Raw genomic sequence first — 13,294 nt, forward strand, 5'->3', positions numbered from 1 at the left:
AACTTTCTCTCCTCTCATTCTCTTCTAAACCCTCTCTAGTCTGGCTTCTGACCTCATCATTCAACTTGAACTGCCCTCTCCAAAGAAACCAACGATCTAGTTTGCCAAAGTGATGGATGTTTTCTCAGTCCTCATCTTCCTTATTGTCTCTGCAGTATTTGACACTTTTGATCACAATTTCCTTCTGGATACTCTTCTAGGCTTTTGTGACTCTGCTTTGTTGGTTCTCCTTTCTCTTATTTTTCCAGCTGTATTCTCAATCTCCTTGTCCCATTAACCATGGATGTCCCCTTAGGCTCTGCTTTGGGGCTCCTCTTTTCATTCTCTACCATCTTGGTGATTTCATCATCTCCCCTGGGTTTATTTATTATCTCTATATGGATGATTCTTAAATCTGTATTTCCAGCCCTAGTTTCTTTCCCGAGTTCCAATCCCACATCACCAACTACCTCTTAAAGATCTCAAATTGTATGGCAATAGGCATATCGAACTCAGTGAGTTCAAAATAGAACTCAGTATCTTTCTCCACAAACTCTCACATCTAAATTTTGTCATTATTATTGAAGGCACCACCATCTTTGTTCAAGCTTGGAAACTCAGCACCATCCTCAACTCCTTGCTGTAAGTTACCCCCTATATCCAATCCATTGCCAATTCTTGTCATTTCTACTTCAACAATGTTTCTCGTATATGTGCCCCATTCTTCACTCACATAGCCACCATCCTAGTTCAAGCCCTATCACCTCTCCCCTGTACCAGTGCAATAGCTTTCTGACTGAACTCCTTGCCCAAGTCTCTCTTTATTCCGATTTATCCTCCATCCAGCTGTCAAAGGTGATTTTCTTTCTCCCAGTGAGATTGAGTGGTTCCCTCTTAGTTCCAGAATCATACATAAAGTCCTCTGGCATTTAAAACTCTTGGCCCCTTCCTACCTTTCCAGCCTTCTTATATTTCATGATGCTCCCTACTCCTGATGTACATACACTGACCTGACTGCCATCAGTAACCAAAAACACTCCACTTCCATCTCTGTAACTTTACACCAGGAGTTCCCCTTATCTGGAATGTTGTCCCTCCTGATCTCTGCCTGTTTTCTTAGCTTCCTTCAAAACCTACAAGAGTGGCTGTGGGTTTTCCCAGTCCTCTAGCTGCTGATACTTTCAGATTACCTTTATCTACTCATATCTCCTCCTCCTCTTCCTCCTCCTTCTCCACATGGGGAGTCACACCCTTACATGTGGGTACTCTGTACAAAGGAATACAAATTTTGATTGCTTATACTTAATAAGATATCTTGGGGTGGGGCTAGATGTTTTCTTCCTGATTTATTTAATCATTTCCTCCTCCCGCCCCCCCAAAGCAATTAACACCTTTGTTTCAGGTAGTTTTCATTTATAATTTCTTGAAATATAGCTCTGGAAAACCAGATAAGTCAATCGATAAAGTCCATTGAGATTCAAATTGAGCTACTTTACTATGCCTTTAAACCCAAATCACTCTGGCCCTCACTGACAGGCCAATAATGGGACCTCCCTACAGAAGCCTCACTAGCTTATTGTTTGAGTTTTGATGGCTTAGAATGAGTGTAAAAAGCAATTGTTTCTGTTCTGGCCAGAAAACTCTGAAGGTCTTCCCCTTCCAGAATGATTCTTCTGTGAAGTCAAACTAGATCATCTTTTGCTTGAATTCTTACCTAGCCTTTAATCACTAAATGGGTGTTACCTCAGACAAATGGAGAACTGGAAAAAACCTTAGCTTAAAAAAGCCAGGGTTTCCCACTGCATCCAAGGCCATCACCAGTCATTCTGACCTGTGTTTTGCCACTGGACTCAGATAACTCTGGAGGAGCGACGCTGATGACTTTGCACAGCCCCGTCTTACTTAAATCCAATTCATCTGGCAAGTCAAGACATCTTCCTGATGTCATTGGTTCTCTTCCAGAATGCAGGATGAACATCTACTCCTATGGGATGTATGGGGTGTTCAGGGGAGGATCAGCACCTCTGGTGGTGAGGACTTGCCAAGCCCCTTTCAGGACTGCTCATCCACCTTTGGTGTCCACCTATCACCCAACTCTCATTAGTAGCTCCAAGAAGCTATAGCATGTACAGCAGCCACACTTCGGTAAACCATCTTGGCAGATGGCTAAACCAGGTTGGGGGTAACCAAGAGGCCGCAAACCTGTCAGGTGAATTAGGAGGTTTCCTACTCCAAGTACGTGAAGTTTTCTTCTGACGGAATGGACGGATGAGAACAATTTATTCCAACAGCCTCCAGGTTACCCAACTTGGCAACTTCAGTTATTTTTTACTTTCTTACCCTGAGTATCCAATATGTTGCCTGATCTTATTAATTCTATGTTGACACACTATGCACCATTCCCCTTCTTACTAGCTGTGTGATCCTGGACAGGCTATTTATCCTGTTTGCCTTATTCTCATCTGTAAAACAGGTATAATAGTACCTGATTCCTAAGGTTGTTGTAAGGCCTAATGTAAAGTGCTTTATAAACCTTTAAGAGCTATATATATGAATTGTTAGCTTATTAATATGACCACCTCCCATGACTTCTCTCCTTGCAAAGGCCTCCTAATTGCTCTCCAATCCATCTTTCATACAGCAGCTAAAATAATCTTATCTAACAGGTATGACCATGCCATTCCTCTAATCAACAATCTTCACTAGCCCAGAGTATCAAACTCAGTCTGACATTTATAAACTTCCTACAACATGGCTCCCACTTTCATTACTCCCCATGTTGCACTTTACATGCCAGCTGACGGAATTACTTGCTGTTTCCCAAACTTGACATCCTATTCCTTCTCTCAGTGACTTTGGCCAGGTTTTCCCCAGGCCATGTCTGGAATGCATTCCCTTCTTACTTCGGCCTCCTTCAAAAATCAGTACAGGTGGGATAACCTTCAGAAAGCCTCTCCTGAGCTCCACAGCTATGAGTACTCTTTTCATAATTAAGTTACTTTACATTTACCCCATGCTGTATCAGCTAAACCTCCTTTCAGCCCTTTGCAACCTGCCTCCTTCTCTCCAAGACTGTGGTTTGTCCATTGCTAAACTCACTGGTCTTTTCTACGTCTTCGTCCTTTATGATCTCTCTGCAGTTTTTGACAACGTTCACCACTTTCTAGATGTTCTCCCCAGTTACCATATTCTTTCCTACATTCTACTTCCTTTGAAGGAACACCATTCATGCTCCAACCTCTGCATGCCTATACCCCTGGGCTGATGTCTTTGGCCTGCTCCTCTTCTCTCCACATTCACTAATTCCCATCATTTCTATGACTACCAAATCTACATACTCAATCATCTTTCCCAAGCTCCAGTCTCACAATCTACAATTGCTTGACATGATCGCTCTGATGTCTAATAAGCATCATGAAGTGTTTCCAAAATTAGTCATTTTCTTACTTCTTAAACTCACCTTATCTCCTAACTTCCTTCTTTATGGTGAAAACACTGCCATTCTTTTAGCCAAGATTTGCAACTTAGAAGTCATCCTCAGGCTTTCACTCACTTATCCCCTTGCTAAGCTAAGCCCCATCAGCTGCTGAGTCTTACTAATTCTACTTCCATAAAATCACTCGCATCTTTCCCTATTCTCCATTCACACGTATACCCCTTGTCACTGTAGCGAAGGCTTTTATGACCCCTTGCCTTGACTACAGCATTAGTTATTTCTTTGTACTGTCCTTCCCCTCTTCAACTCATTCTTCACAGGTGCCAAATTGATAGTCCAAAAAGAGAGGCCCGACTCCCTTGCTTGAGCTCTAATACCTCACTACTGTCCCCAGGACAAAAGAGAAACTCCTGTTTGCAGTTTGACAGAAATTAGGTATGAACCAACACATCACACCACATACTCAGAGGCATTTCATTTAATTCAAAGTTCACAAATCATACACAAAAAAAATTGAAATGAACCATGTGAATGCGAGAATTAAAGCAGCAAGACTTTAAACGTGAAAAAATTAAATATGATAAAAATTCACACTCCCTTCACAGAAGTAAAACCAGAACTGATCAGAGACCACTAAAGTCTAATTTCATCTTTATTAGGTTAAGTCCAAATTCTTGCTGCAAAGATCAGTCCAAAGAATGTTTTATGTGGTATTCACAAATCTCAATATGTTAATGTTTGAAAACTGGGAATACTTTAGACCAAGTGAAGGTTGATGATATACTTAACTGTTGAGGATGTTGAAAGAATACTAAGATAGTTCAACCTAAGGTACATTTGAGCTGAATCAATTTGAAAGAAAAAGATATCAAAACCCAAATAAAAAGAAAAAAGGATTATTGATTTCAGTAGAACCTGAGGCTTTTCTTCATAAAAATGAAGTTAAGCTTTCTTAAGGATAATCATGAGGAAGCATTTATTAAATGCATCCTGGCCCTGCACATGGTGAGAGGGCCTTTGTGTTATAGACAGTGATTCAAATCCCACTTGCAACATACTGGGTACTTGATCCCGGTCAGATCACTTGTCTTTTCAGTACCTCAGTAATATTCTAACACTCTAACTTGCAGGACAATTGCCATTCCGCATTGGCAGAATTTTCTCATCAATCTGCAATGGGAGTTTTCTATATCAATGAAATCTGAAGTCTACATTTAAAAAGAAACATACAAAACTAAAATGTTGTTAATTCCATCACTAGTTTTGTGAAAAATCACAGGTTGTCATCTTTTTGCCTGTACTCCCGAGGTTTACTTTAAGCAAACTATTTGTGTAAATATAAGCCCATAAGAAATTCAAGGTTAAGACAAAAACACAAAAACAGAAACATCTTATTATTACTCATTTGTAGACGTCTTCCAGCACAAAGTCTAGGCAGAAGGCCCAAAAGGGTCAACCTGGGAGATCCAGGTGAAGATAAAACTATTACAAGACAAGGCCAGCCTAACCCCTGGAGTAGCACCAGGACTACCTAATGAGGCCTGCTTTTTCTTTAAACATAAAACTATCATATCACTCTCTAGCTACTACTGCTCTCATTTTATTTTGGAGTGAAAATACAATCACTCTCCAGAGAAAATTTTCAGTTTCATACTGCTGGTTGTTCTGTCAAATAGTAAGCTTAGGCCATATTTTTCTCTGACTTTAAAAAAAAAGAAGGTGCAGAGATATTAACTGTATTTCAATAAACAAGAACTGAATACCAAAAGGGCATTTTTCTTTGAGTGGGAAAGTTGACCTACCTCTCTACAATTGATTCTAATTTGCTTTTTCAAATTACCTGGGAGATTAAAAATTAAATAACCAAATCTGTTGTATGTTAGATCTGTTAGTATTTGCACATACAAGTATGTAATCTGTCTGGTTATAAAGAATAAATAAGTTCTGAGAAAGCGCCCAAAAGAAAAATAGAGTTTTGTGACATATCTTTCTGCTGCTCAGTCCTTTTTTGCTTACTTCTTGGCTGTGTTTAGATAAGTATACTTAGACAGCTTTCCAAATAGTTGAGATGTTCTGTATTCTTACATAAAGATGTACAGCAGAGATTATATACAGCAGCTGCTCAATACTCAAAGAAGAAATTATATATATGAAATTTACTCCCGTGATTTAATCTTTTGTTTCAAAAACCAAAGAATGATAAAGCATTCTTTTTAAGTTTCTTTGTAAAGGATATCCATTAAAACTTTTCCATACATTATCATTATTGTCCACAATTATTCATGATATACTTTTGCAAATAATCCATGAAAGTATGTAACAAAATCAATGATGAAATAGTCGAAGGTTTGTATGAATGAGTACTATTCCAAGCTCATCACAGGCCTCAATCACAATCTGGTCAGCAGCTGAACCTGAGGGGGCCACGATGAACTCTACACCACTCTAAAAGATTAAAAAAAAAATGTTACAAGAAAGCAACTGAATTTTCTCAAATAATTCAGATTAGTCATTGACCCTACAACAAAATCTGATAAATAGTTATACATTTTCTTATCAATTCAATCAAAAAAGTCACCCACACATACAAGAAGTTAAGAAAACCACAGTAATTCTGGAAAATGCCTACATTCTGAAAACGTTCCCTCATCCACTCAACTTACCCTCTTAGCCCTGTCGACATTATCCCTAAAAGGGAAAAAGGCATCGGAGCTGAGAGACACTTGTTTCAACGAATCAATCCATTCCTTCTTTTCTACCTCAGTTAAAAGTTTAGGAACATCCTCAAACATTGCTTCCCATTTGGCCAAATCATCATTCTACAAAAAAGAAAGAAGTTTATCTAACAATTTAATACTCTTATTCTAAATCACAGAAATTGAGACTGGCCCAGGATCACACCACCAGTATGACACAGATAGCATGTGGAAGCAGGTAGGTCATCTTAACACCAGGGCCAGCCCTCTACCCACAATGCTGTTTCATTCCTAATAGGAACAATGACACTTTTTTCACAACCCAATTTACATGTTCTATAGTCCTTTTTTATCTGATGCTATCAAGTTTTTATGTGGAAAAATTATTCATTTTATAATGGAATTCCAGGTCATTATCAAATATAGTCATAACTATATCATTTCTAATCCACATATTACTCACAAATTTTATGCTTTAATTCCTGCTTGTTTGGGTGATATAGATGTACTGTATGCATATAAACCAGAATTTAGTATTATAAAGAATTTTCAAGGGTTATCAGAACTGATAAGCAGGAATTCTAATTACAATTCTTTTTCTTTTTTTTTGGCTAGGCAATGGGGTCAAGTGACTTGCCCAGGGTCACACAGCTAATATGTGTTATGTGTCTGAGGCTGGATTTGAACTCAGGTTCTTCTGAATCCAGGGCCAGTGCTCTATCCACTGTGCCACCTAGCTGCCTCTACAATTCATTTTCATGAACTATACTTATACACCAGTTTCTTAAGTAAATAACTGCAAGACATGTATCACTGGGATTCACAGTATTTTTATTTAATAAAAGTTCGTATTTTGGACAATGGTTTTCAACTTTAAAAGACATATTATTAACTAAGTTAGAGTTTCTGACAGAAAAAAGATCAGCAAGGAATCTGATCAATTGGGGTTGCTATGGGAAAAATCAAATAACAAGCAAAATGCTTAAAATAAAAAATAAATCAACTTCAAAGATTCTCCTCGGCAGCCATAGTGAACTATATAATGTATGACAAGAGGGCACCATCATTCTCTAATCTCATGTAATAACAGTTATACAGATTGTCCTTATTAAACAGGAATAGAGGAGAAAGAAATGTTGAGCTCAAGTACAACTCCAAATGAATTATTCAGGAGGCCACCAGTGCCTACAGCATATAAACTTTGCTTCCTTTTTTTTTATCCTGTGTTCATTTGGCATTTCAATGACAACTAATACCTTAGAAGGACAGAAGGCATTCAAGTAGTTGAAACATAAATCACACAATCGCATGGCTATGTTAGTAGTAGATTTTGTTGGAAGACAGGCTGAAACTAAAAACTATCATCAAATTTATATTACTTTATCTAATCTAACACAATTTATTCCTATAACACAATCAATTCCTGGTTAAGAACAAGAAGGCAAGATAAAATTGTAGTCTCATAATTACTACCATTAGGTGTACTTCCTTGTGAATGATCCATGGAAGAGAAAAAAAGCATGTGAAGAAATGACAAGAACATATTGATAAAGTGTTCCAGTTAAGAAAAGCTTTGTTGGCAAAATGCCTGTTTCCCCTTCACTTTGCTAGCCATTTGTTTTCACTGTTGTTCAGTTGTTTCAGTCATGCCTGACTCTTCACGGCCCCATTTAGGGTTTTCTTAGGAGAGATATTCAAATGATTTGCCATTTCCTTCTCCAGCTCATTTTACAGATGAGGAAACAGGCAAAGAAGGTTAAGTGACTTGCCAAGGACCACACAGCTAGTAAGTGTCTGAGGCAAAATTCAAACTCAGGTCTTTCTGACCTCTATCCACTGCCCCACCCATTTATTTATGTCAAAATAATATCTAGAAACACCCTGTACATACCTCACCAATGCTGCCACTCACATACTGATCAATAGCATTAGAGATTTCTGCTCTCTTTACTCCAGCTTTAAATTTCATTGAAAGCACCCGGGGATGATGTCTAAGCCACCAATTGTTTGCCTTCTCTCCTGCAAGGCGTGTACAGTGTATTCTGGATTGCTGACCTGCTCCAATACCAATTACCTGAAATACATTAAGTTGGTTAAAATGAACAACACATTTTCTCAAAACAGTGATTTTTCTTTCATATACTTATATCCAAATAATTTTCAAAGTAATTTTAATACGATACAAATTAGAAACACATCAAATACAGACATAAAGATAAATTACAGGCTATAGATTGGGTTTAAAGTGATGAATTAGTCTGAAGACCAACAAGTTCCATAACCACAAAAATAAATCTTTCCTCATTATTTACTACATACAATTTTTTAAAAAAAGTATTTATTACTCAGATTTATTAACCTCAACAATGAGAACAGCAAAATGCCAGATTTTCCAAGTAAGCTATTGAGCAACAGATGTTAAAACCATAAACTGGGAAAATAGCAAAATAATAGAATCACTTGACATCTCATTCATTAAGTTTCATCTTGTAGCACAATCAAACAAAATGCAGCAGCACGTCCCTTCATTAAATGAAAGACTATTATAGTTAAGTGATTAATGTCCACAACTATGTTCAATTCAGAATTAGGAAAACATTAATTTTCCTCTTGTTTTATGAAGATAAAGACCATGGCTTCTCTAGCTAATTCCATTTTTAAAACCAACTAAGTTCTGTTTACACACACATGTATGTGTGTGAATACTGCATATGTAGGCCAGGAGAATTCTGACAATGTATTTTTCATTCTCTGAACAAAGTGAGAAAACTGCCAAGTTTCCAAACTGTCCCAGTATCAACTAGAGGCTTCAAGCCTTCCCTCTAACAGTTACAGGAACTGTTTTGTCACAAAAAAAAAAAATGATCACATGCCAGGGACAGTAGATTGTTGTTTTCTGAAAAGTGCATTAAAAATAATATTTAAAAGTCTCTGCCAACTAAGCAGCTAACTACCTACCATTTGTCTCAGCTCTTCGAATCACTGTGACACCTCTGAGATACTTTATAGGCAAATAAGAATTATAATACATTGAAGGCTAGTTATAACACTGTGAGAGGAAAATATGAGTATGTAAATGTGCCATTACTTCATAGATTTGGGCACTAAAATACTAAGGAAGCAAAAGAGTTTCTGGGACTCAAGAGCTTTTCACACAATTGTGGTATGTAAAAAGGTTCCACTTCTGAAAATTTAAGAAGGATGTGCCATATCTACTTCAGAATGAAGTCTACGTCTAAACATCAGAACACAATCACAAATGCACTCAGCCTGAAGTTTCACAGAGATCACTGAATAATTTGTGGTAATGGGCTAGTAACCCCTGCTATAAGGACAAGGAAAACTGGCAGACTATTACTTATTTAAAAGATTCCTGACATCATTACTTCATAAACAAACACTGATACCTAGGTAAAACAAGGTACAGAATATCTTGTCTGGTTAGGAAGAAAACTGACTTTTACTCACTGTCCCCCCAAACAAGCTGTGACACAATAGCAAAGATATGCATGCCATTCTTTAAGCAATTTACCTGACCATTCTTAGCATAGCACACTGAATTGGACTGAGTGTACTTGACAGCGATTGTAGCTATGATGAGGTCCCTGACAGCAAATTCAGGCAACTGAAAAAAAATTAATTATAATTTTACACTTCACAAATGCATTAAAGCTCTTCATTGTATCTTATTCCTTTAATGTTACAAATACAAGCAAATGAAATCAATGGTACACACTAATAGTTCTGTTGTTTTTTTGCTGCTGAAGTAGTAGAATGCTATTAGATTATGTGTAGCAAGCCCTTATCTATCCAGGTATCAGAGAACTATTTTAATTGACCTGAAAATATATATACACCTGGCTTAATATATTGTTTTTGGAGCTCAGTAAACGTGACTTAATACAGAGAACCTGTTTGCAAACCTTGAAACACTCACAATCTATGTCATATTGTGATGTCCTATACATCATATAGTATATATTTATTTTATAATTCACACCAAAAACCAAACTCTTTTTGGTATTTCGCCACATTTCACCTTCAGAGAGTTCATTTTATCACGGACTCACAGAAGCAGTTAAGAGAACCTTTAACTTATTATCATGGCAAAGAGATTTAACTGCATTTTATTTTACAAAAACTGAAGGATAAACAATTCAGGAAGTTGTCAAGTCACCTAGAAACTCAACAAAGAAGCAAAGACTTGACTTTTCCTTATCCCATAGTCACTAGAACTAATAAGACCATCTATAACTGAAAATGTATACCACGAGAACTCTGTACATGCAAAACTTTTTATTTGATTGTGCCTGAAAATGTCTTATGGCATTATCATTTACACTACAGACTAGAATCTTACTGGCCTTGATGTTAAGCTGCCTTCTGTACCACAAAGAAAACAAAAAGAAAAGCAAAAGTATTTGTTTTTTGGTAATGGTGGTGGAGGAAGAATAAACATAAATTTAACTCTGAATACTCTAAATGTAATTTTTGACCAATGATAAACAAATTCATTTGTTTTATTTGTATTTCCAGTCCTAGCACAGTAAATACTTGGCACACATTAGATGCTTCATAAATTAATACTGAGTGACTGAAATTACATACTTTTTGGTTTTGTTTGTTTAGGCAATTGGGGTTAAGTGATTTGCCCAGGGTCACACAGCTAGTTAAGTGTCAAGTGTTTGGTCTGAGGCCAGATTTGAACTCAAGTTCTCCTGACTTCAGGGCCGGTGCTCTATCCACTGCGCCACCTAGCTGTCCCTGAAATTACATACTTTTTGGTTTTGTTTGTTTAGGCAATTGGGGTTAAGTGATTTGCCCAGGGTCACACAGCTAGTTAAGTGTCAAGTGTTTGGTCTGAGGCCAGATTTGAACTCAAGTTCTCCTGACTTCAGGGCCGGTGCTCTATCCACTGCGCCACCTAGCTGTCCCTGAAATTACATACTTTTGAAGAAACTAAAAATATCAATGACATTCTAGTAATAAATGAAACTAGAACTCATAAAGAAATTGCAAGTAAATGGCTAACAAGATGATAGAAACATTTGAGGTACATTTGGTCACTGTGACTTGTAGTGTTCACAATGACGATACTAATAATAATTTAAAATAGCATTTGTACAGTGATCGAAAGGTTTACAAAGCACTTTACAGATGTTATCTCATTTAACCTTCACAGGCCTATAAGGCAGATGCTATTATTATTCCCATTTTACAGATGAACCAAAGAAGGGTTAAGTAACTTGGCCAGGGCCAGTGTCTGAAGGATTTGACCTCAGATTTTCCTGACTCCATGTCAAGCACTTTATTGTACCACTTAGCTGCCCCTTGAGCAAAAACCGATAAAAACACTACAAAACAAGTATTTCAAAGAATGAGAATGAAAAATTCTACTAAGACCAAGACAAAATATTTCAAACAAGTCAATACATACATAATTAAGAATTAATGGCTTCAAATCTGATGGAAGGCATAGAGTTAAGACTGCAAAAAACATAATTCAGGATTAAGAAATCAAAGAAGTTTCTCAGATGATTCTCAGGTCGCTCCTGCAATCCTTACCTTGAATATTTTCCTGACACTTGTAAAGCAATGAACACAGCAAACACTGAATAATATCATAAAAAACACAGGACCCATTTCTGAATGAAATATTTTTATGTATAGAGGGAGTCAAGTTAAAGCAAAGTTCAAAATAATTTCCCCTCTACACTTTAAATGAAAAGAGAAAAACTATATGTTGACTTTCCCCTTTGTTACTAATTCACTCTAAATCTATGACAAAAGGCTGTACTGGAGATGATATTTGTTAGTGAGCCAATGCCTGAGACCTATAGAAAAGAATAAATGAGACAACAGGAAGCTGGCCAGCCTGAAACCTATCCAAGAGTTTTATTCCAAAAGGTGCCTTACATCTAATACACGTCCCCATCCAACTGTTGTGTCTTTACACCTCTACTTATGCTTTATAACCTTCAGTGGCTTGGAACTGACAAAGCTCCTGATCCCATGGTATAGGTGGCTACTGAGAGGGGAGATTTGTTCCTGCATTCTTAAAGTTTGTACACTAAGTATTTTTTCTAATGAAAGCACTGATACAGAGTTTAGATTCTATAGTACACTTGATCAAGCTTCTGCAGTGTGGCCTGAGAACTTAACCACGACGTATGGAACACAAAAACTGAGAAAAAAAAAGAAACAAATAACTGACCTTTTGGAAGACAATTTTTTCATAGATCAGAGGCTGGCTTTTATGTAAAAAAATTCATATCAGTCAATCCTTTAACATCTGCGATAAAACGTTTAATACAACTGAAATAAATTATACTTTAAACTTACATCTTTATGCTTGGTAACAATATTGCTAAATAATGACTTGTCAATAACACCATTATTCCTCTTCTGACTGAGATGTAATCCAAAAAGAGTGCGAATTTCATCCTCATCTGGTTTGTAAGATGGGTCCATCTAAAAACAATAAAAATTTAAAATTTTCTTCTTGTATGATTTGATGAAAGTAATAGGAAATATATAGTTCTCAAAACAATTCTTTCTTAGCAGGATAAATCAATAAAGTAAAATTCCTGGCATACCTATCATAATGGAGACTTGTCAAGTCATTTCAACAGGAGAATAATGCAAACTGGTTGGGCCCTATTACTTAAAACAATGTTAATGCATTTGTATTTCTTCAAATTTAATGTCTCTTAAGACTTGTGAAGGAAAAGATAAATATAATAGCCAATAGACGTCTCTGCTTGCCAAGCATTAGGAAAAGGTTGAAAATAGGTAATTGTAAGAGAAAGTAAACAGGGAACACTTGTCAGTAGCCAAATTTGAGTAACAACATAAAAAGGAAACCAGATTTCTTTTTTTCTCATCACACAAAATGTTTAGTAAACATTTGACGACTACTAGTTATCTATGCCTTAACAATCTAGGATGCAAAATTTAACTCTTTTTAGCATTTACGCACTTTTTCTCACCATGAATCTGTTTTGCTAGCTTGATAGGGGAAAAAAAGCACTTTTAATGGAATGCAGGACTTACAAGGACTGGATGAAAAAACTAAAGCTAAAAAGGAACAATTAAACATAAACACAAGGGTCAAAAGAAAGGTAAATTTATTTCAATAACTGGAAAGAGCTAGATGATGGTATACTACTAATATTCTAAAAGA

The 13,294-nt window shown here is 36.7% G+C and overlaps 1 protein-coding gene across 1 annotated transcript in view; it reads right to left on the reverse strand.

Moving 5' to 3' along the window:
• Positions 1–3,878: 3,878 nt before the first annotated feature.
• The window catches only part of ATIC (5-aminoimidazole-4-carboxamide ribonucleotide formyltransferase/IMP cyclohydrolase), a 31,964-nt gene continuing 22,548 nt past the window's right edge, over positions 3,879–13,294 (reverse strand). Inside the window, exons 12-16 of the mRNA XM_021002810.2 lie at positions 12,454–12,582; positions 9,644–9,736; positions 8,003–8,185; positions 6,079–6,234; positions 3,879–5,860 (exon numbers count right to left, since the gene is read on the reverse strand). Of these exons, the coding sequence (XP_020858469.1) occupies positions 5,741–5,860; positions 6,079–6,234; positions 8,003–8,185; positions 9,644–9,736; positions 12,454–12,582 (681 nt within the window). The 3' untranslated portion in view covers positions 3,879–5,740. The remainder of the gene's footprint in view (positions 5,861–6,078; positions 6,235–8,002; positions 8,186–9,643; positions 9,737–12,453; positions 12,583–13,294) is intronic.

Source organism: Phascolarctos cinereus, unplaced genomic scaffold (assembly GCF_003287225.1).
Source record: "Phascolarctos cinereus isolate Bilbo 61053 unplaced genomic scaffold, phaCin_HiC Scaffold_7;HRSCAF=346, whole genome shotgun sequence".
NCBI lineage: Eukaryota > Metazoa > Chordata > Mammalia > Diprotodontia > Phascolarctidae > Phascolarctos > Phascolarctos cinereus.